This window comes from Hemiscyllium ocellatum, chromosome 24 (assembly GCF_020745735.1).
Source record: "Hemiscyllium ocellatum isolate sHemOce1 chromosome 24, sHemOce1.pat.X.cur, whole genome shotgun sequence".
NCBI lineage: Eukaryota > Metazoa > Chordata > Chondrichthyes > Orectolobiformes > Hemiscylliidae > Hemiscyllium > Hemiscyllium ocellatum.
Genome location: NC_083424.1, coordinates 7,737,998 through 7,765,658, shown reverse-complemented (window position 1 = coordinate 7,765,658; position 27,661 = coordinate 7,737,998). Strand labels below are relative to the sequence as shown.

General features: G+C 41.1%; 1 protein-coding gene across 1 annotated transcript in view; it reads left to right on the top strand.

Annotated features, from left to right (window-relative positions):
- Positions 1 to 198: 198 nt before the first annotated feature.
- Positions 199 to 27,661, top strand: part of zdhhc8b (zinc finger DHHC-type palmitoyltransferase 8b) — a 233,969-nt gene continuing 206,506 nt past the window's right edge. The window contains exon 1 of the mRNA XM_060843910.1: positions 199 to 525. Coding sequence (XP_060699893.1) covers positions 428 to 525 — 98 coding nt within the window. The 5' untranslated portion in view covers positions 199 to 427. The remainder of the gene's footprint in view (positions 526 to 27,661) is intronic.

Below are 27,661 nucleotides of genomic sequence, written 5' to 3'. Positions count from 1 at the left end.
TTCCCCGTGGTGACGCGGGTGGGTTTTCCAGGGATGGGGGCGGAGTTGTCGGTTATCAAGGGCGGGGAAATGAATGTCCAATCAGGATGATCGGTATGTTCCGGCGCTGGATCGCATCCTGACGACGGCTGTGCCCCGCCCCCTCGCTGTCCATCTGAAGCGGTTACTAAGGAGAGGGGGGGTGGGGGTGAATTTTTTTTCTCTCCTGCCTCCCGCCCGCTTCCCCCACCCCCCACCTCCCGCCTCGGCCTCGGCCCCGGCCTTCAGGCCTCCTCCGCTCGTTAAGCTCGGTCTGTGTGCTTGTTGGCGGCCAGGTGGTTCCATTTAATCGTTTTTATTTTATTTCATATTTGTTGTTGTTGTTGTCGTTGCGCGCGCGGCTCAGCCCCTCACTCTGTTGCTGTCGAGACTATGTGGAAATTACAGGATGCCCAGTGGAAAGAAATTTAAACCCACCAAATACATACCGGTGTCCACAGCCGCCGCTTTGCTTGTTGGTGCTACCACCTTATTCTTCGTCTTCACGTAAGTAAAGAGGGGAATATTCCCTGTGGCTGGGGGTTGTAGGAAGCTGGGTGGGTTTGCATTGATTTGTGTTCGTTTGTTAGGCGATTAGTTTGACAGGAGCTGCAGGCCCGACAGTGCTGCTTGGCCAACTGCTCCATTTCCACGATCTGCTGCTCTACCCGATTGATATACATGTACGGTGCAATGTGAGATAATCACGAATGAGCGCGATGCAGTGTAAATGGTATTCTACTTTTCAATGTGCGTTGTAATATATTCCATGTCTGTAAGTGAATCTGTGTGCAACGTTATGTATGACTATGTGCAGATACACAAGTAATGTAACACTGTAGTTGAGAGACTTAGTCCATCATTAACTGCGAATTGTCCCATGTTTCTATCAGGTTTCAAATCCTTGGTAATATGACTGGTCAAATGGCACATACTGGGAGATAATAAAGATGAGAAACGCGAATTTTCATGTCGGAAAGCTGCTGCGGGCAAAATGTGTTGGAGGGTGTAAAACAAAATGAAAACGACCTGTGTTTCATCGTGAAATTTGAAAATAAGACTGAAAACTTGTTGATTTATTTTGTTGTTTACAAGATGCTTTTTGCTTTGTTCAATGTCTTAAACGTTTAAGGATCGCTGCTTAAAAAACATTCTAAACTAAATCTAGTTGAAAAGTAAGTTAGCCGACCACATTTCAACTCCGCAGCAGATATCAACCGAACATAAATGTAATTGCATTTGTTAAAATAAAGTTGCTCTACAAACTGATGACTTGTTTAAAAGATATAGTATAATGACGAAACCAACAATCTACATTGTTGCTTTGAGCTCTGCAAAAAGGGCTTCCAGTTTATCGTGCTTATTGACCTGAAACGGAACCGTACCTATCTGCATTTGCTTTTGAGATGGCGAGGCGTATTCTGTTTTATTTCAGATTGCAGACTTTGCAGGTAGATGCCCTTTTTTTTTACCGTTTCAGTTTTATCCATTGCTCTCTTTATTCAGCAATGGCTGCCTTGGGGAGAGGGGAATGTTCTGCTTTTTTAAACGTTTGTTTTCTGTTTTCTAATCTGTTCGCTGTCACCGTTGTGCCTTTTCTCATATATAACTACATATCTGCCAAATATGTTAATACAACTTGCTCTCCTCCCCCCCCCCCCCCCCCGCCGAATTACTCGCTTCTCATGCGCTGGGGTTCTTCAGCTTCTCTTGCTGTTGTGTGTTACAACGTGGCTGACTTAGCTTTCAATTTGCAGTTTGACCAAAGATCAATTACCGAACTTTTTAGTCTCTTGAGATGCTTAAGTTATTCCGGTTTTAAATTTCAGATCTTAGACATTTGCTCTTTTGCTTTAGAAAATATTTCAATTAGATTGCAGATCTGACTAGGCATTTTTCGTCGTCGTGTACTCGATTTGGAGCCACCATATGCACTGCTGTAGTAACGTATCTTGAATGGAACTGCTCGAGTTAGTAAATGTGACAGGAAAAGGATTTGTTTGCACTTTCGCTGTTGGAAGTGATTCCACTGCAATACGTTTCTATTCGGAAACTGGGAGATTATTTCTGTCTACATCAATATTTTATGTAGATTGTGAAAGATGTGCAGTGTAAGTTGACAGGATGAATTTTGATGGTGCCTGCAATTCCTGGCATTTAAGTGTTCCGAGCAGCGTACTGTGTACAAGACTACATTAGCTCACGGGAGGTAGGTTTTCAAAATGCATCATTGTGCGCAGCAATTTAGCTGACGGCCACGTTTATCGCCTCCTTGAGAGATTGTGGTAATAGTACCCTGATTTTGAGTTGAAGTGCAGGAATATGTACTTCTGCAGACGAAGCTGGCAATCCCATTGCTGGATGATATAGAAATATTTGCATTCCTTGTAGGGTAAAGGACGCTTGATAAACTGTCCAGTGTACAACGTAGTAAATATGAAGAACGGGCAGTACCAATTGCTGTACATCTCATTAACTACAGAGAGATATTTGGTTAGGTGAGGGTTCATAAAATGTAACAGGAGAACCTTGTTTGGAGAATGTTGAATTGTTCATGTGATTTGTCAAATTTATTTTAATTTTCATAATTGAGTGACTATGTGGCTACAATGCAGCTTAAATATGTTCAATGTAAAGGATTATGAAAATTTATATTAAATCTTTCAAAACGCATTTGTTAGAACATAACCTTGCAGTTGTTTTTCGTTTTAAGTTTTGATCCCTCCAAACTACTCTACTATTCAACAAAATGATTGATAGCTATTCTATGTTCTTGACCAATCTTTTAGATCCCTTGATTCCCTTGGTATCTAAAAAAAGTCAATCCATCTTGAATACACTGATCAACTGGGCATCTATTTCTGGCATAGAAAATTCCAAAGCTTCAGAATCTGAGTGAAGAAATTGTGCTTCATCTCCTTTCTAAATAGGTAACCCCTAAAACTAAATATTATATCTAGGTTTTAAACTTACCATATGCTGAAACAAGTCCTCCCAGCAACTATTCTGTCAGGTCCTCTGAGAAGATAAAATATAGAACATAGATATTCTATAATCCAAGCGATGCTGTTACGCACTTCTGGAGTGGACACTTCCACTGCACCATAAAGCCCCTTGCAAAGAATATAGGGCCATAGTACTTGATCTGGTCTCTTAGGCCAGGCCTCTCATTTCAGGTATCCATTGTGTGAACCTCCATTGCATCTTCTCAATGCACCTCCATTGGCTAAGGAGACCAAACTGTATGCAGTTTTTGCAGCAAATCTTGTCCTCCAGCCCCTTGCAATAAAGGTTAACATACTATTTGTTGCCTTAATTGCTGGCTATACTTCTATGTTAACCTTGTAATTCATGTGCAAGATTGGCCAAAATCTCTTAGGCAGCTATGATTTGTGGTTGATCGATTTATATAAACATCTAATTTCTATTCCCTTTGTGGTACACCAAGATTTTGGCCCTCCATAATGGGACTGAATGGTATACTTATTTCTTCTCCTTTTTAGTTATACCTGTCAGCATGTGAACTATTGGATATAGCCCAAGATCCAAGATCTCTACCCTCAAATCTTTGAAGGTTTTGCCACCTCCCAAAATCTTTGTCCATCTTTTCACTCCAAGTTTGAAATCTTAAAATTAGATTTCTTGCCCTGTCACAATATTATAGTAGCTCTTAATAATTTTACAAATAACATCCTACATGACAGAAAAAGGTAGACTATCTCACCTAATCCTTTTTGACCTGTCTGCAGTTTTTTTACACAGTTGATTGTGCTATCCTCATCCATTGCCTCTCTGCTGTCTGTCATACTGGGTGGGAGTGCACTCACCTGGTTCCATCATCTTTGTAGCTAACGGATCTCCACCACTGGCTTGTCTTCCCATTGCCAGATGTTATCTATCCTTGGCCCCATCCTATTTCTCATACTATCCCTCACTGTTACCATCTGTAGGTATTTTCTCATCAATCTGTTCAGAGATGTTATGACTCCTGTGGAGCAGGTGGAAGCTTTAATACACACCCCTCTCCCTCCAGCTCAGAGATAGGGTCACTACCACTGAGCCGCAATGCAATATAATTTGCATTATTGACATGTCAACCTGACCAGCAGCCAGTGTTGTCATGCCGATGACTCCTTATTCCTACAACTGGTTCTAATTGGTTTTTCAATCAGCAGTTTGCCTATGGATGATACTATCCTGAACACTGCCATAGGGCAGATGAGTCCAGCATTTCTGTTTGAACAAGGCTCCGTGTAGTTGCAATTCAATGAGTTCTAGTAACTTTCCATTCCAGAGTTTTAAAGCAATGTTTTCTTTCCACATTTTGGTCCACAATCCAAAACTAATTTTTAAAATGTGTTTCCAAATTTTAGATGTTAGAGTAAAGCTATTAGTTACTGACTCTGTTCTCTCCTTGGCACTTGCTGAGATTGTACAAGACTGTTCACAACCTTTTGTGTCATGTTTGGGCTTTCAACCACAGTAATGCTGTCAGTACGACCATCCATTTTCACTTGTAACATTGTCTGATTTCACTCCTGCCTTAGCTTTGCTACTGAATTCTTCATGCATTCCTTTACCTCCAGACTTGATTATTCCAATGAGCTCCTATTTTCTACATTTAAGTAAACTTGGGGTCATCCAGAACTCTGGCCTTGTTCTAACTTGCATCAAATCCTGCTCACCTTGTGTTCTGACGTACATTGACTCCTGCTTAATTCTCAATTCTCATCTATGATTTTGAGACTTTTTTTGTAGCCTCACCCCTCTCTATTCCATGAATCTCCTCCTAACTCTGAGATAGCTGTGTTTCTCTAATTCCATCCTCTTGAGCACTCCAGGATTTAATGTCTCCACTTTTAGTCATGTCATCAGCTGCTGAGACCTAAAACTTATGGGGTTTACTCCCTCAACCCCTCTGCCTCTGCCTCTACCTTACTTTCCTACTTTACAATACTCTTTAAAACCTATCTTTTTAACCAGGCTTTTCATCATCTGTGCTGCTAACACTTGTGATTTAGTGTTTTCTTTTGATTTTGTTTCCTTTGCAAAGTGCTGTGGGATATTTTGTCACATCAAAGTGTGATACAACGACAAGTTGCTGAAGTTAGTATTAATCCAGTACAGAATTGAGGGTGAGCCAAAACATAGGGTAGACTTGGGACTTGTAACTCTTTAGGCTAAAAGGTAAATGCATAGAAAAAGGCACATTTTTTAAAGCAGTGGATCAGTGAAGTCTCTGCATACAATGTTCCTTGTTTTTATGCTGTTGTCCTGAACCCTATAAATGTGGAAGTTGTTGATATTTGGTGGGATGCATAAAAATGTGCACTGATATAGTGAGGTTCCAACGTTGCAGTAGGAAGGCCTTTAAATAATATATTTTCCCTTTTTATTATGGTTGAGAGTTAGTATTTGTGCATTTCTTTTCTCCAGTACTGCTATTGTTTAATCTTATCCAGTTTTGCCATTGTAATATTTCTTGAAAAATAAGCTTGTATAATTATTCTTCCTAAATAAAGCATCATAGAATAGTTACAGCAGAAAAACAAAACTAAGGTAAATTTTGCATCCAGTCCTTTTCCTTTAGAATGATAAAATTGACTACTAACTGTGCATAGGGTATGTAAGTTACAAAAGTGTGGTTGAATTTCCCTACGCTTAGATTATAGGTGATCAATCCATAATTGAATGTAGTCAGTTACCTCTGTTGTCTGTTTTCATTCATGGTGATAAAGGTTTTCTCCAATTGTCTTATGCCTTCAGTGGTCATGATGGAGTGTTTCTTCAGAGTGGGATGGTGCTCGTTAATCCCATGGACTACATTTCAAAGCAAATAGACAACGATTTCCTCCTGACTTCCATTTCTGTTGATATGACAATGCTGAGTTTTATAGAACATAGAAAAGTACAGCACAGGACAGGCCCTTCGGCCTACAATGTTGTGCCGAGGATTAATCCAACGTAAAATAAAGTAATATGGCCCCAATCGGGGAACTCCTATTCTGTGAGGTCCACCTAACCGATCTCATTACAATCACTACACTAAGCTGTCCTTACCTTAAAATTAAAACATAAGGCATATGACAGTACAGTACTTAGTGCAGCAGTGGTTCTGTTTCTCTTTCTCTTTGCTCATCCATGTATTTGCAGATACATGCTATTTTGTACAAAAAGCACCCAACCTGTAGGCAGTTAATGCAGGCAGTCAATCCATCTAATATTTTATAAGCTCCTCCTTTGGAAATAGAACCACACTCACTCAAGATTGGGATATAGATGGACTCTAACCTCACACCTTGGATTCATCCTCTGAGCTGAGATGTCACCTTTTTTTTTAGAAAACCTTAAGTTAGCCCGAGAATGTGAATTAAAAGAAGTTCTGGCATATACACATCAATGAATCCAAAGTTGCAACCCATTCTAAAAGATGAAAGACTTAACAACAATCTAGATTTGTTCAATATATTCTTTAATAGTCAGAGACCTTTCCCCAGGGCAGGATTGACTGGGATGAGGGATCATAGCTTTAAGATATTAGGAGGAAGGTACAGAGGAGATGTCAGAGGTAGGTTCTTTATACAGAGAGTTGTGAATACATGGAATGCATTGCCAGCGGTGGTGGTGGAAACAGAGTCATTGGGGACATTTAAGCACCTGCTGGACATGCACATGGATAGCAGTGAATTGAGGGGTGTATAGGTAAGATTGCTTTATTTTACATTCTTGTGGTTTCCATGTTTTCCACTTCTCAGTCTGTTTCTGCTTGCCAGAAGATGTCCTGCCAGTTTTAACGATTGTTTATAAATCTCATTTTGCATTTCAGCAGTTCTATCCTGCAAGTGAACACCGTTGATCGCAGGGTAATTGATGTTGTGCCCTCACTGAATGTTCTAGTCTCTCATGTCAGGCATTCTTGAGGCCTGCTGGATTTTTTTGGTTAGGAAGCATTTGCAAGCCATGGTGAACTGAATTTGACTGTGGCTGCATCTTTACAAGTCTTCGGACCATTGAATTTGTGTGAGTTCTCCGAGTAATTTTAGCTAAGCCCAATTCCTGACCTTTTCTCTGTAGTGCTGAAATGTTTTCTGTCTTTAGTTGCTTATTGAATTCTCCTTTTGAAAGCCAAGATTGAATCTGCCACTACCGTGCTTTCAGGTAGTGCATTTCAGATCATAAGCTATTTTACACAGGGTGGTTTGCATGTTGCTTTTAGTTATTTTTCCCAATCACCTTTTTAGATAGGTGTCCTCTGTTTCTCATACCTTCTACTAATGAGAACAGTTTCTGTGTATTATGTTTACGTCTGAACTTGTCATGATTTTGAAATTCATGATTACATTTACTTCAACAGTCTCTTCTATAAGAAGAACAACTCCAGCTTCTCCAATCCATTCGTGTAACTTAAGTCACTCATTTTCACAATGAAACCATTCTCACAAATAATTTCTGCCCACTCTGTTGTCTTAACATCCTTCTTAAATTGTAATATTCAGAATTGGATTAAACATTCCAGTTGAAGTTGCATCACTGTTTATGTAATACCTTGTTTTTGTTATCTTTCTTTCTCCATTTATAAACCTAGATTCTCATATGCCTCTTTAACCATTTTTTCAATTTGCTCTGTCACCTTCAGTGATTTATGTCTGCCTCTAGGTTTTTTTATTCCTGTAACTTTTAGAATTGAATCTTTGGTATCATATTGCCTGTCCCCATTCAACATACCGAAATATATCCGTTTGCATTTCTGCATTAAATTTAATCTACTACATATTTGCCTATGAACTCTTGAAGTTAGTCATTGTCCTTTAGAATTCATTGTGCATCCAAATGTTGTGGTAAATGTAAATTTTAAAACTACCATTTTCTCCACACTACATTTAAATAAAATTGGTACAGGTACTAACCTATGGGGAACACTACTGAATATCTTTCTTTTTTCTTTTCCATCAATTTTATCTGTTCCACATTTTTCTTATTCTCTGGGCTCCATACAAAAAGAATGTATATTAAACAAACCTTATCAAAAAAGCTAAATAAGATTTGCCCTGAACAAATCTATGATGGCTTTTGTTGTGAAGATGACTGAAGCTTTCTGAAGTTGTGACAAAGTTTCGGAAACAGAATAAACAGGCTACCCTGTAGTTGCTGCAGTTATCTTTGCATTCTTTTCACAAACAAGAATGAACACTTACAGTTCTTCAGTACCCTCATGTTATTCTTCTAAGGAGAATTGAAAAACTTTGGCCAGTGCTTCTGCAATTTCTGCCTTCCTTGGCTTCCCAGAGCAGTTTAATAGCATTCTATCTCTGCATAGGAATTTAAATACTTAAAGGACAGGCAATCTTTCTAAATCTCCTTTATCAACTTTTAGCCCATTCAACGTCCTCAACAACGCCCTCTTTCACCTAAATAAAAGCAAAACACTGTGGATGCTCGAAATCTGAAATTTAAAACAAAAAAGCAAACATACTGAAGAAGACGGTATCTGTGGAGAGAGCAAAAGTTTTAAGTCTGAAACTACTGTTCAGCCCTACCAGACTTGGTGACTTTCTCCAGTGATTTCTGTTCTTACTTCCTCTTATTGACTCTATCTTCAGCAAAGATGATATTACCAAAGTATTAATTTTACAGATCCCCAAGTACCCTTTTGAATTTCCTATTGGCATGTAAATTGTAAAAGTTTTCATCCTTGAGTGCCAACCAAGAGGTCAAATGAATAATCAAGTCTGAAAATGGCAAAGGCATGGATCAGTTTGTCGGCTAATTGAAGTAGAAATGGGCGATGTTACAGAGGTGGTACTAAATCATCTTGGTGATGGAGATAATATACTTTATCTTCTAAATCTGTGCAAACAGTAGCTGACACCTGGGTACCTATCTTGGTAAATTGCAAGCACTAAAATATTTTTATCACTCCATGTTAGAGCTCTGATGTACCTTATACACTTAAACATTATTTTTTAGGATTTTCTACTCTTTATATTTCAGGTTGGTAACTGAAGATTCACCAGTAAGTAAAAAATATTAGTGTACATAAAGTTAGTGTGATGAGCAAACTGGTTTCCTTTCTGCAGATCTACAGCTTGTGTGTAACACTTATCTACTTGGCCAAACACTGATGATGATTCTCATGTTATTTATTGCACTCTTAGAGCAGACATGATCTCAGCAGATGTTTGGTTGAAATTAGTTTGACCTGTCTGTTTTGAGACGATATTTAGTTACGTTTAAGTAAGGTAAGAAATGTGATATCATTATTGCTTTTGTGTTGCACGGTGTCATTCATTGGTTTCCATTTTTGACAGTTGGCCAGACTTATCACTCGTACATGTTCAGAAATAGTTTGAATCCTTGTCTATGTTTCAAAATCAGAATTTTATGTTGCTCTAATAGTTTGGTGTTTATTTTTTAATTTGCTTGCACATTTTCTCTTCTTGCTGGGGAAGGGTTCCAAAGCACTGATAATTTCTTCTTTAGGTGCCCATCTTTCAAATGTCCTGTTGCTGTAAATACATCATATTGACAGATAAAGGGGGTGGGGTGTTTTGGCAAGTTCCTGCAGAGGTTGCAGTATAGCTAAGAGTACAATAATTAGGAACCAGACTTAGTGATTTGAAGCAGAGGTTGCCTCCTTGTGTCTTTCAGTGATTCAATCTGCATTGCTAAAGCATTGTAAGGCCTTTGTTTTCTAATTCTCGACCCAGAAACATCAAAGAGACGCCGAAACCGTGAAGGCTGCAGCATTCAAAAGTAAGGCCCTCATTTGGCACTTGTGCAGTCAGTGAGGAGCATGGTTGACCGCAGCCTGAGAACTAATATGATATAAAATTGTGCTGCAGGTGCACTTGGGATGCAAAACTCTTCTGCAAAATATAAAATTATTAAATTTTCACTTAGTGGCTTCAGAATGAATTGAGCGTGAAGTTGTTGCAGCTTTGTTAACAAATCTAATTTCTTTAGTATTGGTATTAGTGTCCCAAAGATTCAAAGTTTACTGTCTGTAAAATGTCTTTGACCCTGTTGTTTAATGAAACTAGTACTAACACTGGCATGAACCAAATTGTTGCCAATATGGGCAATATTGTCTCTGTTCCACTGTGTTTGTTGCTTTAATTTGCTCTTTATTTTCAGTGTTTGAAAGATGATGTCAAATCTGGAGAAGCATTTCACCAAGTGCAGATTCTCTATTGAGACCATGTGTTTGTTCTACGAATGAAAGCTTTTTGATGTGGTTTCCAGTTTTCAAGCATCACTTGTCATAGCGATGTACTTTCTATTCACGTTGGGGAGTTTAGTTTTCTTGTTATCTCAACTGAACAATATTGCTTTCAGTTGAAAATGTTTTAATGTACCCGGACTTATGTCTTTTTTATGGTTCATGTTGGACACTATGGTTGGTTTTCATCAATGCTATTTAAGGGAAAATTTGAGATTGTGAAAGGTGCTATACCGATGTGGGTCTATTTTTTTTTAGTTTGAGACATATTCTAAAAGGAAATCCAATTCATGTGTTTTGGTATTCACAGAAATTGCTGGAAAAACTTGGCAGGTCTTGGCAGCATATGTGGAGAGAGAGAATTTTTGACACTTGTGTCTGGATAAGGAAACCAACCCTGAGGTCCTGAGCATGCTAATTCCACACTCCTTGCTAAGCCCATAGCATCTGCGTTGGCTCAGCCACTCATTGCATGGATGAACCTGGGTCTGTTTCTTAACCTCCTGGGCATCCAGATCTTTGCAAGGGAGATGTGAAGATGGCAGGCATTGTGCCTGATAGCTGGGACACACTTGCTGATGCTGTGACCTCTGGAATTTGATTTATTTTTCAAAATGGGAAGAAGCAAGCATAAATGATGAACCCAGCTGGCTGAGTAAAGGGCTCTGTGAATGACGCACCTTCCCAGCCCATGCTGTTCCTCAGCAGCAAATATGACAGGGATTGCCCTGCTTGGCTGACTTCCATAGCATAAACCCATTGTCACATAGGACAAAAGACTGCCTTAAAGAGAAATGTAAACAAAAATGTGGCTGGGCTAGTTTGACTTCTGAAAGTAGTGACAAAATATAAGTTATTCTGTAGAAGGGTGACTACTGGAATTCTATTATGATCTGTTTTGCTGACTTCTCTGTTCCACTGGGAATACAGAGTTGGTTACATTTTAAACTAGATAATTTATCATTGCATACTAACAAACTTTAATGAGTTAACATGAAAAAGTAATTGGATGTGATTTATTGCTTTTGACTGTAACACTTTGTCCTGTCATACAACACAGGGACAGCAAGCCAGACCAAATCAGGCACAGATATGGCAACGTAGTGAAATTAAAAAATTTCGCTGATCTTCAAAAGTGCCCAGTTGTTCTGAACAGACTTTATAAATATCAGACAATATCAGGTACCAAGTTATAGCTTAATACTTAATAATTTGTTCTAACATTTAGAACAGCAAAGCTAAACAGCAAGTTACTCTGCTTAACATCTACGATTTAAACCCATCTTCTTTGATTATAGTCAAGAGTATGGTGCTGGAAAAGCACAGCAGGTCAGGCAGCATCTGAGGAGCAGGAGAATCAACGTTTCGGGCAAAAGCCCTTCATCAGGAATGAGGCTGGGAGCCTCGGAGGTACTGGGGTGGGGAAGGTAGCTGAAAGTGTAGTAGGTGAACGGAGGAGGGCATAAAGGTGCGAGGTCAGATGGGAGGGTGGAGCAGATAGGTGGCAAGGAAGGTGGACAGATGGGACTGGTCATGAGGGTGGTGCTGAGCTGGAAGGTTGGAACTGGGTTAACGCGGGGTGGGGGGAAGGGAAAATGAGGAAATTGGTGAAATCCACATTGCCATTGGTTGGAGAGTCCCGAGACGGGAGATAAAGTGTTCTTCACATAAGTTTTATTTCAAGATTACATGATGTCAATATAATAAAAGAAAATTGGACATACAGGTTCTGTACCACACATTTCATTCATGTGCTCCAATTCTTCGAGGAGTGCATTGCCCAGACTCTAAACAAAAACAATTTTATCGTGCTATAGCTCAAGAATAGAGAAAAGCAAAAAGACAAAAAAAAATTTACAATCTTTATACTCCTAGGTTATTTTTCACAGGTTAAGGTGGAAATAGTATGAACTAGGTTTACATGTTCTGGATCAGTGGTGCTGGAAGAGCATAGCAGCTCAGATAGAGCCTTGGAGGGATACAGGATAGTCAGGAGAGAGCTGAAGAAAGGGATTAGGAGAGCTAAGAGAGGGCATGAAAAATCTTTGGCGGGTAGGATCAAGGATAATCCCAAGGCCTTTTATGCGTATGTGAGAAACATGAGAATGACGAGAACGAGGGTAGGTCCAATCAAGGACAGTAGTGGGAGATTGTGTATTGAGTCAGAAGAGATAGGAGAGGTCTTGAATGAGTACTTTTCTTCAGTATTTACAAATGAGAGGGACCGTATTGTTGAAGAGGAGAGTATGAAATGGACTGGTAAGCTAGAGGAGATACTTGTTAGGAAGGAAGATGTGTTGGGCATTTTGAAAAACTTGGATAGACAATTCCCCCGGGCCTGATGGGATATATCCTAGGATTATGTGGGAAGCAAGAGAGGAAATTGCAGAGCCGTTGGCAATGATCTTTTCATCCTCACTGTCAACAGGGGTGGTACCAGGGATTTGGAGAGTGGCAAATGTTGTGCCCCTGTTGAAAAAAGGAAACAGGGATAACTCTGGGAATTACAGGCCAGTTAGTCTTACTTTGGTGGTAGGCAAAGTAATGGAAAGGGTACTGAGGGATAGGATTTATGAGTATCTGGAAAGACACTACTTGATTAGGGACAGCCAGCACGGATTTGTGAGGGGTAGGTCTTGCCTTACAAGTCTTACTGAATTCTTTGAGGAGGTGACCAAGCATGTGGATGAGGGTAGAGCAATGGATGTAGTGTACATGGATTTTAGTAAGGCATTTGATAAGGTTCCCCATGGTAGGCTTACGCGGAAAGTCAGGAGGCATGGGATAGTGGGAAATTTGGCCAGTTGGATAGAGAACTGGCTAACTGATCGAAGTCAGAGAGCGGTGGTAGGTGCTAAATATTCAGCCTGGAGCCCAGTTACAAGTGGAGTTCCATAAGGATCTAGCTTACCAGTCCGTTTCATACTCTCCTCTTCAACAATACGGTCTCTCTCATTTGTAAATACTGAAGAAAAGTACTCCTCTGCTGTTTGTAATTTTTATTAATGACTTGGAAGAGGGAGTCGAAGGGTGGGTCAGTAAATTTGCAGAAGATATGAAGATTTGTGGATAGTGAGGAGGGCTGTTGTTGGCTGCAAAGGGACTTAGATATGATGCAGAGCTGGGCTGAGGAGTAGCAGATGGAGTTCAACCCTGTCAAGTGTGAGGTTGTCCATTTTGGAAGGACAAATAAGAATGCGGAATACGGGGTTAACGGTAGGGTTCTTAGTAAGGTGGAGGAGCAGAGGGATCTTGGGATCTATGTTCATAGCTCTTTGAAAGTTGCCACTCAGGTGGATAGAGCTTGTAAGAAGGCCTATGGTGTATTAGTGTTCATTAGCAGAGGAATTGAATTCAAGAGTCGTGAGGTGATGTTGCAGCTGTACAGGACCTTGTTAAGGCCACATTTGGAGTACTATGTGCAGTTCTGGTCGCCTCACTTTAGGAAAGATGTGGAAGCTTTGGAGAGGGTGCAGAGGAGATTTACCAGGATATTGCCTGGAATGGAGAATAGGTCATACGAGGATAGGTTGAGAGTGCTAGGCCTTTTCTCATTGGAACAGCGAAGGATGAAGGGTGACTTGATAGAGGTTTATAAGATGATCAGGGAAATAGAGAGAGTAGACAGTCAGAGACTTTTTCCCCGGGTACAACAGAGTGTTACAAGGGGACATAAATTTAAGGTGAAGGGTGGAAGATAGTGGGGGGATGTCAGGGGTAGGTTCTTTACTCAGAGAGTGGTGGGGGCATGGAATACGCTGCCTGTGGGAGTGGCAGAGTCAGAATCATTGGTGACCTTTAAGCGGCAATTGGATAGGTACACGGATAGGTGTTTAAGCTAGGACAAATGTTCGGCACAACATCGTGGGCCGAAGGGCTTGTTCTGTGCTGTATTGTTCTATGTTCTATGTGTACTGATCTGAAAAGTTTTTGTAATAGGTGGAGCTCCATTGTTTCCAAGTCTTGAATAACCACCAGTAATTAAACAGAAACAATAACTTGCACTTATGCTTTTAATATTGTAGAATATGCCAACTTGATTCTCAGGCTATAAGACCTGAATATACAGGAGCAGAATTAGGTCACTCGGTCCATAGAATCTGCTCTGCCATTTGATCATGGCTGGTCTGTTTCTCATCCCCAGTATGCAGCTTCTCCATGTAACCCTTGAGCCCTTTACTAATCAAGAATGTATCTGTTGCTGTCTTAAATACACTTAATGACTTGGCCTTCACAGACTGCTGCAGCAATGAGTTCCACAGATTAATCACCCTCTAGTTAAAGAAATTCCTCTTCTCCTCCGTTCTGAAGGGTCCCTGCACAGGGGGCTGTGCCCTCAAGTCTTGGTCGTCTTACTAGCAGAAACCTTTTTCTCCAAGTTAAGTCTATCCAGACCTCTGTTCTCATTGGCAACAAGAAGGCTTAGCAGGGATTTGATAGAGACGTACAAGATGATCACAGGATTAGATAGGGTAGACAGTGGAAGTCTTTTCCCTAGGATGATGACGTCAGCTTGTACGAGGGGGCATAGCTACAAATTGAGAGGTGATAGATTTAAGACAGATGTCAGAGGCAGATTGTTTACTTAGTGGTAAGGGCGTGGAATGCCCTGCCTGCCAATGTAGTTAAGTCACGTTAGGGAGATTTTAAACAATCCTTGGATAAGCACATTGATGATGGGATAATGTAGGAGGATGGGCTTGGATTCGTTCACAGGTTGGCGCAACATCGAGGGTCGAAGGGCCAGTTCTGCGCTGTATTCTTTAATATTGTGCGCTTTCAGTAGATCCAGAGCTATGGTTTTGGGTATAGCTGCATATTACCATAAAAGGCAGTATATAACCTACAGTACTGGGTGGGGGGGGGGTCACAATTAGTGAGAAGTTAATACAATATCCTAACTCATCTGTGAGATTAGAAATTATATACAACATTCCAGTAACTGTTTGTTGAGGATTTATTCAGCTTGTGCTTTTGAAGTAAAGTAAAAATGCACCAAATAAAATACTCATGCCTACCCAATCCTCAATATGTATCATAGACTAATCTCTTGATGCTTGCTGCGATTTAAAAAAAAAATTCCTCCTGGTGATGACCAAGGGTTTAAATTATCTTGATGTTGGCAAAAGATGTAGCTCACTAATGTTAAGAGAGGGGAAAGAACTTTGGGAAGCACCATTGTGGAACAAGATCAGCACTTTCCAATTGGGCTTGAGTGCCGAAACGTTAGGGTTTAACTTCTGACAACAAAGGCCACAGAGGAGCTCTGACTGTTATAAAAGCTGCATAGCTCTGCTCTCATTCTCACTCTGGGCCATTTTTGAGCCTTTAAAATGGGACAAGGAGGGGAAAGGGTTTGGAAGTGGGACACAATGTTTGCGTACACCCTGGCCTGATTTTGGCCTATCTCTTTCTAATCAGAGGGCTGATTTGACAACCCCTGAAAATGACCTCAAACTTCTTATTTCTGGTCAATGGTCTCTATGGGCAACCTGCACTGTTGGCAACTAAATGAGCAAGACTCAAAACCTTTGAAATGTGACCGTGCAATAGAATTTTTAGAATACTTAGAAAGAGAGTAAACACTGAGAATATCTCTGGGAGGATGAAATCCAGAAGCATATTGGACATTAATGGGCAAAAAATTGTTATTTTGACCATTCTTGACTTATACACTTGTTTCATAGGGCCCATTTGGATGTGAAAAATCCAAAAGCATTACAGCTTTCTGATGTACTGGGCATATTTATTTCTCCATCAACACTTAAAATAGATGCTCTTTTTCTGTATTTCATTGTGTGTGGGAGCTTGCTATGTATGAATTGGTTTCCATGTTTCCTGCATTAGAACATTGACTACATTTTAAAAAGTGCGTCACTGGCTGAAGGCCCAGATTCTTTTTTGAGGTAGTGAAATGATTTGCATATTTCTATTTTTTTTATTTTGAATTCAGATTCAGATGTACGTATTTTTCCTTTTGTACACAATTGCTTCTGCTCTCAGCTGTGTGTTGGAAATAAACAGTTGTCTCCCATAGAAAGGTGGACTGGAGACAGAGGGGCAATCAACTATATGAACATGTGAATGAGGAGCAGGACTGGGTCATTCAGCCCATTAAGTCTGCTCTGCCATTCAGTAAGATAATGACTGATCTGATAGTAATATTAAAACTGCGTTCATAGTCATTGAGTCATAGAGATGTACAGGAAGGAAACCGACCCTTTGGTCCAACCCATCCATGCCGACCAGATATCCCAACCAAATCTAGTCCCACATGCCAGCACTCAGCCTATATCCCTCCAAACCCTTCCTATTCATATACCCATCCAGATGCCTTTTAAATGTTGCTGTTGTGCCAGCCTCCACCACTTCCTCTGGCAGCTCATTCTATACACGTACCACTCTCTGCATTGCCCCTTAGATGCTTTTTATATCTTTCCCCCCTCACCCTAAACCTATTCCCTCTAGTTCTGGACTTCCCCCACTCCAGGGAAAAGACTTTGTCTATTTATCCTAACCATGTCCCTCATGATTTTGTAAACCTCGATAAGGTCACCCCTCAGCCTCTGACCCTCCAGGGAAAACAGCCTCAGCCTGTTCATCTTCTCTCTATAGCTCAAATCCTCCAACCCTGGCAATATCCTTGTAAATCTTTTCTGAACCCTTTCAAGTTTCACAACATCTTTCCGATAGGAAGGAGACCAGAAATACATGCAATATTCCAACAGTGGCCTAACCAATGTCCTTTACAGCCGCAACATGACCTCCCAGCTCCTGTACTCAATACTCTGACCAATAAAAGAAAGCATGCCAAACTCCTTCACTATCCTATCTAGCTGTGACTCTACTTTCAAGGAGCTATGAACCTGCACTCCAAGGTCTCTTTGTTCCTACCTATTCCGGAACACACACATTCCCGTACTTGACAGAGTTTTATCTGCCTTTGCTGGGAAAATAAATTCAAGGACTCTTTGCTCTTCTAGGTGAATTTTAACAAGGGGTTACTTAAAAGTTCTCCAATTAAAACAGGGATAAGGCAAACATCTCTATATATACTCTGTCAAGATCTCTTGGATCTTATGGTCCAATCAGTTCACCTCTTACCTTGCTAAATTCCAGCAGAGAAAAGCCTTGCCTGTCCTAACCTTTCCTCAAGACATCTCTGACATTCCTCCTTTGAACTGCCTCCACCTTATCAGAGACTGGACCATGGGAAGCATAGACTGAAGCTTTAGAGCAGCCCACCTTATGCACCCACATCCTGTCCCTAACCCCTCCACTTAACCAATGTGCAATATATTTCTGGGCATATAATTCCTCTGAAGTGTAGGATGAGGAGAAAGAGATTTTTTGTGTTTTTTTTTCCCAGCCTGTTCTTATTTTAAAATGTGTAACTCTTAGATGTTGCATGATATTTCCTCATTGACTAACTTGACAAATAAAATCAAGAAACCAACTTGAAATAATTCAATCTGTTATGATGAAGCACAACTTAATTTGTTAATTTTCTTTGTTTCCTTATGCAAGTCATGTGACATTTAGCACTCCTAACTGATGAATGATTCCCCAACAATAATAATAATGGGTTGGCTGTTGGGTGAAGTAATGTGTTATACAGTGTTCAGTTGAAGTAAAACACTCCAAGGAAAGTGCCACTTCATATTTGCTCTTTTTTTTGTTTTTTGGGATGTTGAGATGATTTGGAAATATTGCAATGTTACACAACAGATGATGGGTGAATTGAGGCCTGCTTTACATCTCTGAATTTTAATTTCCGTTGTGGAAATAAAAATTTGAGACAAGAAAGAGGTTGCAGATTTTGCTATTAATAACTTTATGCTATTTGCACAAAGTAAAATTACTGCCCCATTCTATTTACTAATTTGAATATTATCCCCAGAGATGTTAATATTAAAGTATTATGTATTCATAAGTGTAGTTTAAAAATCCATCTTTAAGTTCCAGATTTTAACTTTTTCCAGCATCACCTCCATCATCTTAAACTCTCTGCCTCGGCCAATAAAGGCAAATATTCCAAATGTCGTCTTGACCACTTTATCTAATTTGATATAGCTAATTTGATCTAATTTCTTTTGGATTGTTGTTGTTTTGCATCTGGTGATAACATTTATGTACCGTTATTTTTAGTTTGTGATTGTTAGATTTAGTAAATTGAAGGTTTTTAATTGAGAGGCAGATCGGGGCAGGGGCTTGAAGCTTCATCTAAAGTTTAGCACTAGATTCTCTTTTAGAACTGAGTGGATTGGTCAATTTAATATTTTCTATCACTTTTCAGCATTGCAGCAGGTAAGTTTAGATTTTGAAATGTGGCAAGACCTGGCTTATTACTCAGCCAAAGATCCTCACTGACTTGTGTTTGAGAAATTGGTATGTAAACTTCTCCCCTCATCTGTTTTTAATAGACAAATGTAATATCAAAAAGAATTATTGCTGATTAAAAATCTCAGCATCCAGATTGGCCAGCCAGGCAAAATCTACTTATCACAGAAGTCTGTCATTTCTTAAGCTACTGGATTGAGGTGCTAATTATTTTTTAAAAACAAGCTAGTGCAGAATGTGTAGTAAAAATAGTGTTCATACAATATTTACTGTGTACAGAACATTTGCACAAGTAAATTTATTGTCTTTTCTATTGCTAGGTCAATTTTATGGGTGGCATGGTAGCTCAGTGGATAGCACTTATGCCTAACAGTGCCAGGGACTGAGGTTCGATTCCTTGGGTGACTCTGCAACCTCCATACAGACATCCTCTGTGTCTACATGCTTTTCCTCTGGGTGCTCTGGTTTCCACAACGACCCTTGCCCCCCAGTCCAAAGCTCTGCAGATTAGCTGGATTGACCATGGGAAAAGCCAGCTTATAGCGAAAAGGGTGCGGTTCGTGCCTTTGGGGGGTATACTCTTTGGAGGATTGGCGAGGACTTGATGGGCTCAATGAGTTGCTTCTGCATTTTAAGGATTTTATGCTTCTATTTTTCTATGAAAATCTTGGAACTCACTTTCTAATTAATCATGTGAAAGCACCCATGTATTTTGGATTGCAACAGTTCAAGGAGTGATTTCACCACCACCTTCTTGAAGGTAATAAATATTTTAGGGTGTAGGTTTGCTCGCTGAGCTGTAGGTTTGATATCCAGATGTTTCATTACCTGGCTAGGTAACATCATCAGTGGCGACCTCCAAGTGAAGCGAAGCTGTTGTCTCCTGCTTTCTATTTATATGTTTGTCCGGGATGGGGTTCCTGGGGTTTGTGGTGATGTCATTTCCAGCTTGTTTTCTGAGGGGTTGATAGATGGTATCTAGATCTATGTGTTTGTTTATGGCATTGTGGTTGGAGTGCCAGGCCTCTAGGATTTCTCTGGAAATGACATCACCACAAATCCCAGGAACCCCATCCAGGACAAACATATAAATAGAAAGCAGCAGGTTTGCTTCACTTGGAGGTTGCCACTGATGTTACTGAAATGTCTGGATATCAAACCTACACCCTAAACTTCAACCTGAGCTACAAACCTTGCAGTAATAAATACTGCTATTGCAATGATGCTCATATCCCATGAAAACATGAGAACGTTTTCTTCCTTTTTATTTGCAAAGTTGTGATGCATTTAGTAACCCTTTGATCAAAGTGTCATAACATCCAATGCTTATAAGTACATACCACGTTTTAAGAAGGTATATGTGAGATTCCGATTTTCCAGTAATTATTTAATTACCTGAGAATGGCTGACATGCCACTATGAATCAGAAAAATTGGGGATATTTCTGTGTGTGTGTGTGTGTGTGTGTGTGTGTGTGTGTGTGTGTGTACAGAAGATACCAGTTTTTAAAAAAAATTAGTGGGAGATTCAAGATGGCGGTGACCCAGTAGGTCTGAGTCTGCTGAGCTCTGTCCAGGCAAAGTGGGGTATCCACCCTCACCTCACTTTCTAAACTATTGTAAAATTGCTTTTTCCCAGCAACTTTGGTCATTCTGCATCAAACTTTAACAGGTTTGATGCCTTTTTAAAATGGCTAAAGGTGAAGCTACATGAAGTTTGCAATGCACAGGGACCTGCCTTCCCTGCCACCGTCGCAACAGAGACGTCTGCAGCTGCCTTGGGGGACTTACCTGCAGAGGCGAGCCTGATCTCTGAGTTTAAGCTCCGAGAAAAGATCAACGTATCTATTGAAGAGACCCGGTCCAGGTGGGAATCTATCTCAGTCATGCTGCAGAAGCATGATTGAGAAATCTGGTAGCGTGTTGGAGGGACAGAACAACGTGCCATGGCCTCCAAGACCGCTGCTGAATCCTCTGTGGGACAGGTCCGGGTCTTAGAAGAACATGTCGACGACCTCGATTTTAGAGGTCGTCAGAAAAATATTTGGTTGGATGTTCCTGAATGGGAAGAGGAAGGCCAGCTTGTGATTTTTCTTTTCTGGAGCAATGGCTCCCACAGCTGTTGAAATGAGTCAGAGCTGTGCCGGGTATGGGTTGAGCGGGCCCACTGGCGGGACCAGCGCACCCACCCGTCCTAGTTCAACTTCAACACTACAGGAAAAACAAATCCTGCTGGAGGCCTCCAGAGTTTTGGGGGAGGATCCCAATGCCATGGCATACAAGGGCTCCAAACTAATGATGTTCCAGGATCTCTCCAGTAGTGGTTCGCAAGAGGAAGGCATTCGATGAGGTGAAGAAGCATCTGAGGGATTTAAATATTCAACATTCCATACGATATCCAGCAAGCTGCACTTTAGTCATGGAGGATCTGTGTATAACTTCGGATCACCGGAAAAAGTAAAAAAAAAAATTCTTGGATGCTCTCAAATAGACCGTGGGACTTGAACCATATGGATAATGACTTTATTTTGCTGCCTCCCATCCCCCACCCCCTTTTTTTTTTGTTTTCTCTCCTCCTCTTTCTTTTTCCATCATTTCCTTGGGGTGGGTTCATTCTTTTGACTCTTATCTAATAACTCACTAAGTTTATCCAATTATTGGGGGATGTTTGAGTTTCCATAGTTTTTTGTTCCTTAGTATTTGTTGGGATTATAATTTTGTAATTTTATTTATTTTATGTTGCTGTTTTGTTCTGTGTGCCTAGGTAATAGTGTGGAGATGATGAGTTGGTCGCCCACTTTTAACTCCTCCTGTATTATAAGATATTGGCATTTGTGTATTCTACTGTAATGTCTAGGCTGAGGGCATGGCTCTAGTTGGGAGATGTTATGGTGGCATGACTGGAAGGTAGGAGTGCCTCCTGTGGACAAAGGGGAAAGTCTCCTTTTAAGTAGGTTTTATGTTATTTTTATTTCGGAGTAGTTCTTAGCTGTTTTGATTTAGTTGTTTTAAAGGGTGTTTTTATATGTGAATTTTTTTTTATGGTTTCTACTCCATGTCTTTTGGGTAGGGTTCTTCCTCCTGGGGATCTTGGACTTGCTTGAACGATCATGGCTAGTCATTTATTTAAGTGGTGCATGTGCAATGTCAAGGGGACCCACTCACCGATCAAAAGGAAAAAGTTATTATTAAGTCTTAAAGAAAGGGTTGATGTAGCCCTTCTATAGGAGACACATCTACTTGATAAGGAGCATTTGAAGCTGCAACAGGGTGGATTTGGCCAGGTGTTCTTTTCATCTTTCAGCTCAAAAAGTAGCGGAGTGGTCAGTCTTATTTCGAAGAATCTTCCCTTCCAAATGCTAAGCCAGATAGAAGATGAGTCTGGATGGTATACAGGGGAACTTCTATTATCTGAATACCAATTATCTAAAAATCGGATTATCAGGAGGATATCTCGAGGTCCTGGTAGAAACGTCAGATCAAAAACGTGTTTCCAAGATTGCATCTTTTGGTTACAGCACTGTCTCCAAATGACTGACCTGCCGCACTCTGTCTCCCCACCCTTGCATGGAGTCCTACAGAGGGGTGTACTCCTCTTCCACCCTGCCGACCCCTGCTTCCCAGGAATTATCTCTCCAACATTGTCCTGTGCAGGGCAAATGTGGAACCTGTCCAAACTTTGCAGTAAAATGTTGTGTGTGTAGCTGTGTCTGTGTGCTATTTGGAGACTTACCCCACAAAGACAGCTGCAGCAGCAGCAGTCTTGTTGTTGATATCCAGTCCAGCTGTCCTGGAGCGGGGGTGGGAGGGCAGGGGGTTGGCAGCGGGCTGTGGTCAGAGCAGGGGTTCACGTGCTTTTCGCTGGGATGCGGAGAGGTGGAGCTGGACTGGGTTGGGAGGGCAGAGCTGGACTGGGTGGAGGGATGGGGCGGGGTTGGGGGTGGTGCTGGATGGCAGGTCGGGGGCAGGGCCTCACACGCTATGTGCTGCTGCAGTCTCCTGAACAGAGAGCAGACTTTAAAAACACCAAGCTCTAGAGGAAAGGCATTTAATCTAATTTTTTTCCAAATAATCAATTATCTGAAAGAAATAGTGCCTGCCCATCTCGTTCGGATAATCTAGTTTCCACTGTATAGTACTTAAAGGCTTCATATATGGAGAGGAATATGGGACTTTGAATCTTTACTGGCCCCCCCCCCCTCGGTGCACCCTTTTAAACTTGTAGCAGAAGCGTTCTCCAAGTTGCTGGCTCTCTGGATGCATCACACAACTATAGGGGGAGATTTTAGTTGTGTTATTGACCCCGAGGTGGACAGGATACCTAGGAGCACCGCGGATATAACTCTGAGATCTGGGCAGTTGGCTGATCCGAATAGGGGGTTGGGGCTGGTAGATGTGTGGAGATGTCTTCACCGTGAGGGTAGAGACTTTACTTTTTATTCTAATCCACATGTGCTTTACCAGAATCGATATGTTTTTTGTCCCTTTGACCTTTCTGAACTTGCTATTGTTTTGGAAAAAACGGTAATGTAACTATTTCTGCCCACGCCGCAGTTTATGGAGGTTAAGGTGAGTGATGACGAGATGGGTTCCTGACATTGGTGTATGCAGCCTTTTCCTACTGAAGGATAGTAAGTTCATAAAATATTTCTCGCAGGAATTTAAAACTTTCTGGCGTATCAACTCCGGCATGGCCAGTAACCCATTGGTGATGTGGATGACTGCGGGGCTTGATTATTTCATATTCTGCGACCCAGAAGAAACAAAAGGGAGAACAACAGTGATTGCTCGAGGCTCACCTAAAGGCAGCTGAGACAGCGTATGCAAATAGGCCCTCCATTACTAAACTAAAGCGGATCACAGCCCTCAGGGCAACTTTTGAATATCGCACTTACTCAGACAGCAAAGAGTGGGATAGTATTTACGAAGCGGAGTTTATTTGAATACAGCGATAAGCCTGGCAGGTATCTAGCAGATCTTCGAGTAAAAAGTGAGGTCTGCAGATGCTGGAGATCAGAGCCGAAAATGTGTTGCTGGTTAAAGCGCAGCAGGTCAGGCAGTATCCAAGGAACAGGAAATTCGACGTTTCGGGCTTTCCTCATTCCTGATGAAGGGCTTATGCCCGAAACGTCGAATTTCCTGTTCCTTAGATGTTGCCTGACCTGTTGCGCTTTAACCAGCAACACATTTTCAGATCTAGCAGATCTTGCCAGAAAGAAAAAGGCTCCCCAATCCATTACATCTGTTAGAGAGAGTGCTGGTATCCTGACTTGTGGTCGTAAAAAGATCAATGCAGCCTAAAATTCTATTTCAAGTTGTAGAAGTTGGAGGGCTGTGAGGATAGAATGAGGAAGATGGAGTCTTTTAAAAAAAATCTGGCCCTCTTGGGCCTAACCTCTGATCAGCTGTCACTCTTGCACGTCCCCCTGATGACCCAGGAAGTACAGGAGCGGTGAGGCAGCTCCACCGCGGTAAAGTGCCTGGACCAGACGGATTCTAGGCTGAGTTCTATAAAGAATTTATAGAAGAATTGGTCGGGCCACTTATAGATATGTATAATTATTCACATAGTCAGGGCTGCCTCTGAGAGGAGCAAATATTTCTCTCCTCTTTAAGAAAGGAAAAGCCCCAAATGACTGCTCTTCGTGCAGACCCATATCTTTATTGATTGTGGACTTGAAAATTCTTTCAAAATGTTGGCATTGATTGGAGAGGGTTTTACCATTCTTTGTAAAAGAGGATCAGATGGGGTTTATAAAGGGTCGCAGATCAACTAATAACGTTTAGAATGTTAAACATGGTACAAGCCTGCCAGCAGGAAGTGATACCGGGACTAGTTGTCTCCATAGATGCAGAGAAGGCATTCAATCGGGTAGAATGGCCATTTTTAAAATACTTTTGGAGCGGTTTGGTGTGTTGGAGAGGTCTTTACTAAATGGGTTACAGTATTATATAATGACCCCAAAGCAGCGGTGATTACCAATGATGTAAGTTTGGATAGCTTTAGTGTTGGCAGAGGTTATTGTCACGGATGCCCTTTCTCACCTCCTCTTTACGCTGGTGACTGAGCAGTTGGCGGAAGCTATACAAACTGACCCTAATATAACGGCCCCGGAGGTAGGATCGGTTAAGCATAAAATCACACTCTACGCGGATGACTTCCTCCTTTTCCTCTGACCCATTGACATCTGTGCCCTGCTTAATTCAAGTGGTTAACTTATTTGGCATGTCCTCACGTTACAAAATCAATTTTATGAAATCAGTGGTCATGCCATTAGGAGGTCTTACCAGCATATCCAATTTTCCGAATGGATCCCGCTTCCCCTTTTCGGTGGTCACTGGGAGGTTTTCTTTACTTAGATATTTTTATTATTCCTGTATTTGGTCAGCTATATAAAGCTAACTATATACACTTATTAGAGAAAATAAAGCAGTATCTTCAATGCTGGGAAGATCTCCTGATATCCTGGCTAGGAAGAATAGCTTTCGTTAAGATGAGTATCCTACCTCTCCTTTTATACCCTATGAGAATGCTTTCCTTGATGCTGCTGAGACAGGTGCTACGGAGGCTCTGTGGTTGGCTCGGTTCCTTTTATTTGGAGTCATAGATGGCCCCTTATTAAATTAGACAAGCTGCAGCTCCCACAAGTAAGGAGAGGGCTGGATTTTCCAGAATTCAGGAGGTACCAGTTGAGCTCTCTGTTATCTTATGTAGCTGACTGATTGGATCTCCTGTGACCCACAATCTGGTTAGATACTGAGGCCTCCCAAGCAAAATGTCCCCTCATCAATCTACTATTCATGGATAAGATGAGAGCTAATATGGATCCTTGTATTAAATACAATTGAATTTTTACAATCAAAGCTTGGATGAGGGTAATATACAAAAAAAACCTCCCCTTTATAACCCTATAGTGGGGGCTGACTGATGCTAGATTTAAAATCTGGGAGTCCAGAGATATCTCCTGTTTGGGAGATCTGTTTGATGGCCAGGTCATGATATTCTTTGAACAGTTACGTCAGAAGTTTGGGTTGCCCAGCAAGAACTTTTTTCGATTATTTTCAAATATGAGACTTTATACAAAAGAAGACCTCATTAATGATTAATCCTTAAATCGGATATGGAAATGAGAGTGCTTCGGCTGATTGGTATGCCCTTGGTCAGTACTCTCTACCCCTTGCTATGTAATAAGGAATTGAAGGACATGGAACGGTTATATAAAACTCGGAATCAAGAATTGAGGATGGAAAGATGGAAATCTCCTTAGAGATATGGGAGGATATCTGGGAAAACGTTAGGAAGATCTCTCTCTCTGTAATAGAACTTGGGTTACTCAATTGAAGACACTTCATAGGGCTCAAATGGCACCAGAGCAACTTGCAAAGTTCAAAGTAGGAGCATCTCCAATGTGTCCTAAATGCAAAATAGAAGTTGGTACCCTCACTCGTTGTCTATGACATGCCATAAGATCCCCAGATATTGGGATAGCTTAGCGAATGCCTTGGCAAAGATTTTGGGAAGGGAGGTTGGGTTGGACCCACCTGACCTGCACATCTTTGGACTGTGGGAGGAAACCGGAGCACCCGGAGGAAACCCCCACAGACACAGGGGGAATGTGCAAACTCCACACAGGCTGTCACCCGAGGCTGGAATTGAACCTGTGAGGCAGCAGTGCTAACCACTGAGCCACTGTGTCGTCGATTGTATCTCATAGCTATATTTCTCTAGCCTAGGTAACATTTCTAGGAAATCTTCTCTGCACTCTGTCCAGAGCAATTCTACTCTTCCGGTAATGTGGTGACCAGAACAGCATACTGCTATCTTTTTTAGGGGCTTCTGCACTTGCATGCCAAGATCTGTCCCTTCATTTATGCCTCTCAGTATATTCCCATTTATTGTGTGTTCCCTTTTACAGTTTGACCTCCCTAAGTGCATTACCTCACACATCAGAGTTGAGTTCCATCTGCCACTTTCCTTCCCACTCCTCCAACCCATCTATATCCCTTTTGGAGCTTACGGTTACCTTCTACACTACCAACTACGCAGCCAATTTTTGTGTCATCTGCAAATTTCTCAGTTGTGCTGCTGTTTCCCTATGTGGGACCTTGTCAAATGTCTTAGTAAAATTCAGATAGATAACAACCACTTCAGTATCCTCCTGAATCCTCCTTGTCGCTTACTTAGAGAATTCAATCAAATTTGTAAGGCATGACCTTCCCTTAACCAAGCCATGCTTACTCTCCCTGACTAGTCCATACCTTCCTTGGTGACAGTTTGTCTGATCTTTCAGAATTGATTCTAACAATTTGCCCACTGCTGAAGTAGAACTAATTGGCCAATAATCTTTTGGCATTTCCTTTTTATCCCTCCTTTTAAACCAGGAACCACATTTGCATTTCTCCAATCCTTCAGCACTTCATCTGTGTATAATGAAGATCGGAAAATAAACCTCAGTGCATCTGCTATTTTCTCCATAACCGCTTGTAACATCTGAGGGAACAATCCATCTGGACCTGGCAACTTCAAAGATTCCAACTTCTCTAACCCTCTCTTATGATTGTTTTGGCCAATATTTCAAACTGCTTCTGTTGGATTACTTTATCTACATCATCACTTTCCTTTGTGAATACAGAGGCAAAAAATGTATTTAAAATTCCTCCCACGTCCTCTGCATCTTCCCACAAGTTCTCTCCATCTCTGAGGGGTTCCACTTTTTCCTTAACTATTCTTTTTTCGTTTTATAAACTGGTAAAACATCTTTGGGTTTTCCTTTATTTTGCTAATGTTTATTCATGCTCTTTTTTTGGTTCCTTTTTTTTAAACTTGATCCTGCATTTTCTGTACTCAAAGGCAGGCTGAGGTCATAGAGACATAGAGATGAACAGCATGGAAACAGACCCTTCGGTCCAACCCAATCTAATCCTACCTGCCAGCACCCGGGCCATATCCCTCCCAACCCTTCCTATTCATACACCCATCCAAATGCCTCTTAAATGTTGCAATTGTACCAGCCTCCACCACACCCTCTGGCAGCTCGTTCCATACACGTACCACCCTCTGCATGAAAACATTGCCCCTTAGGTG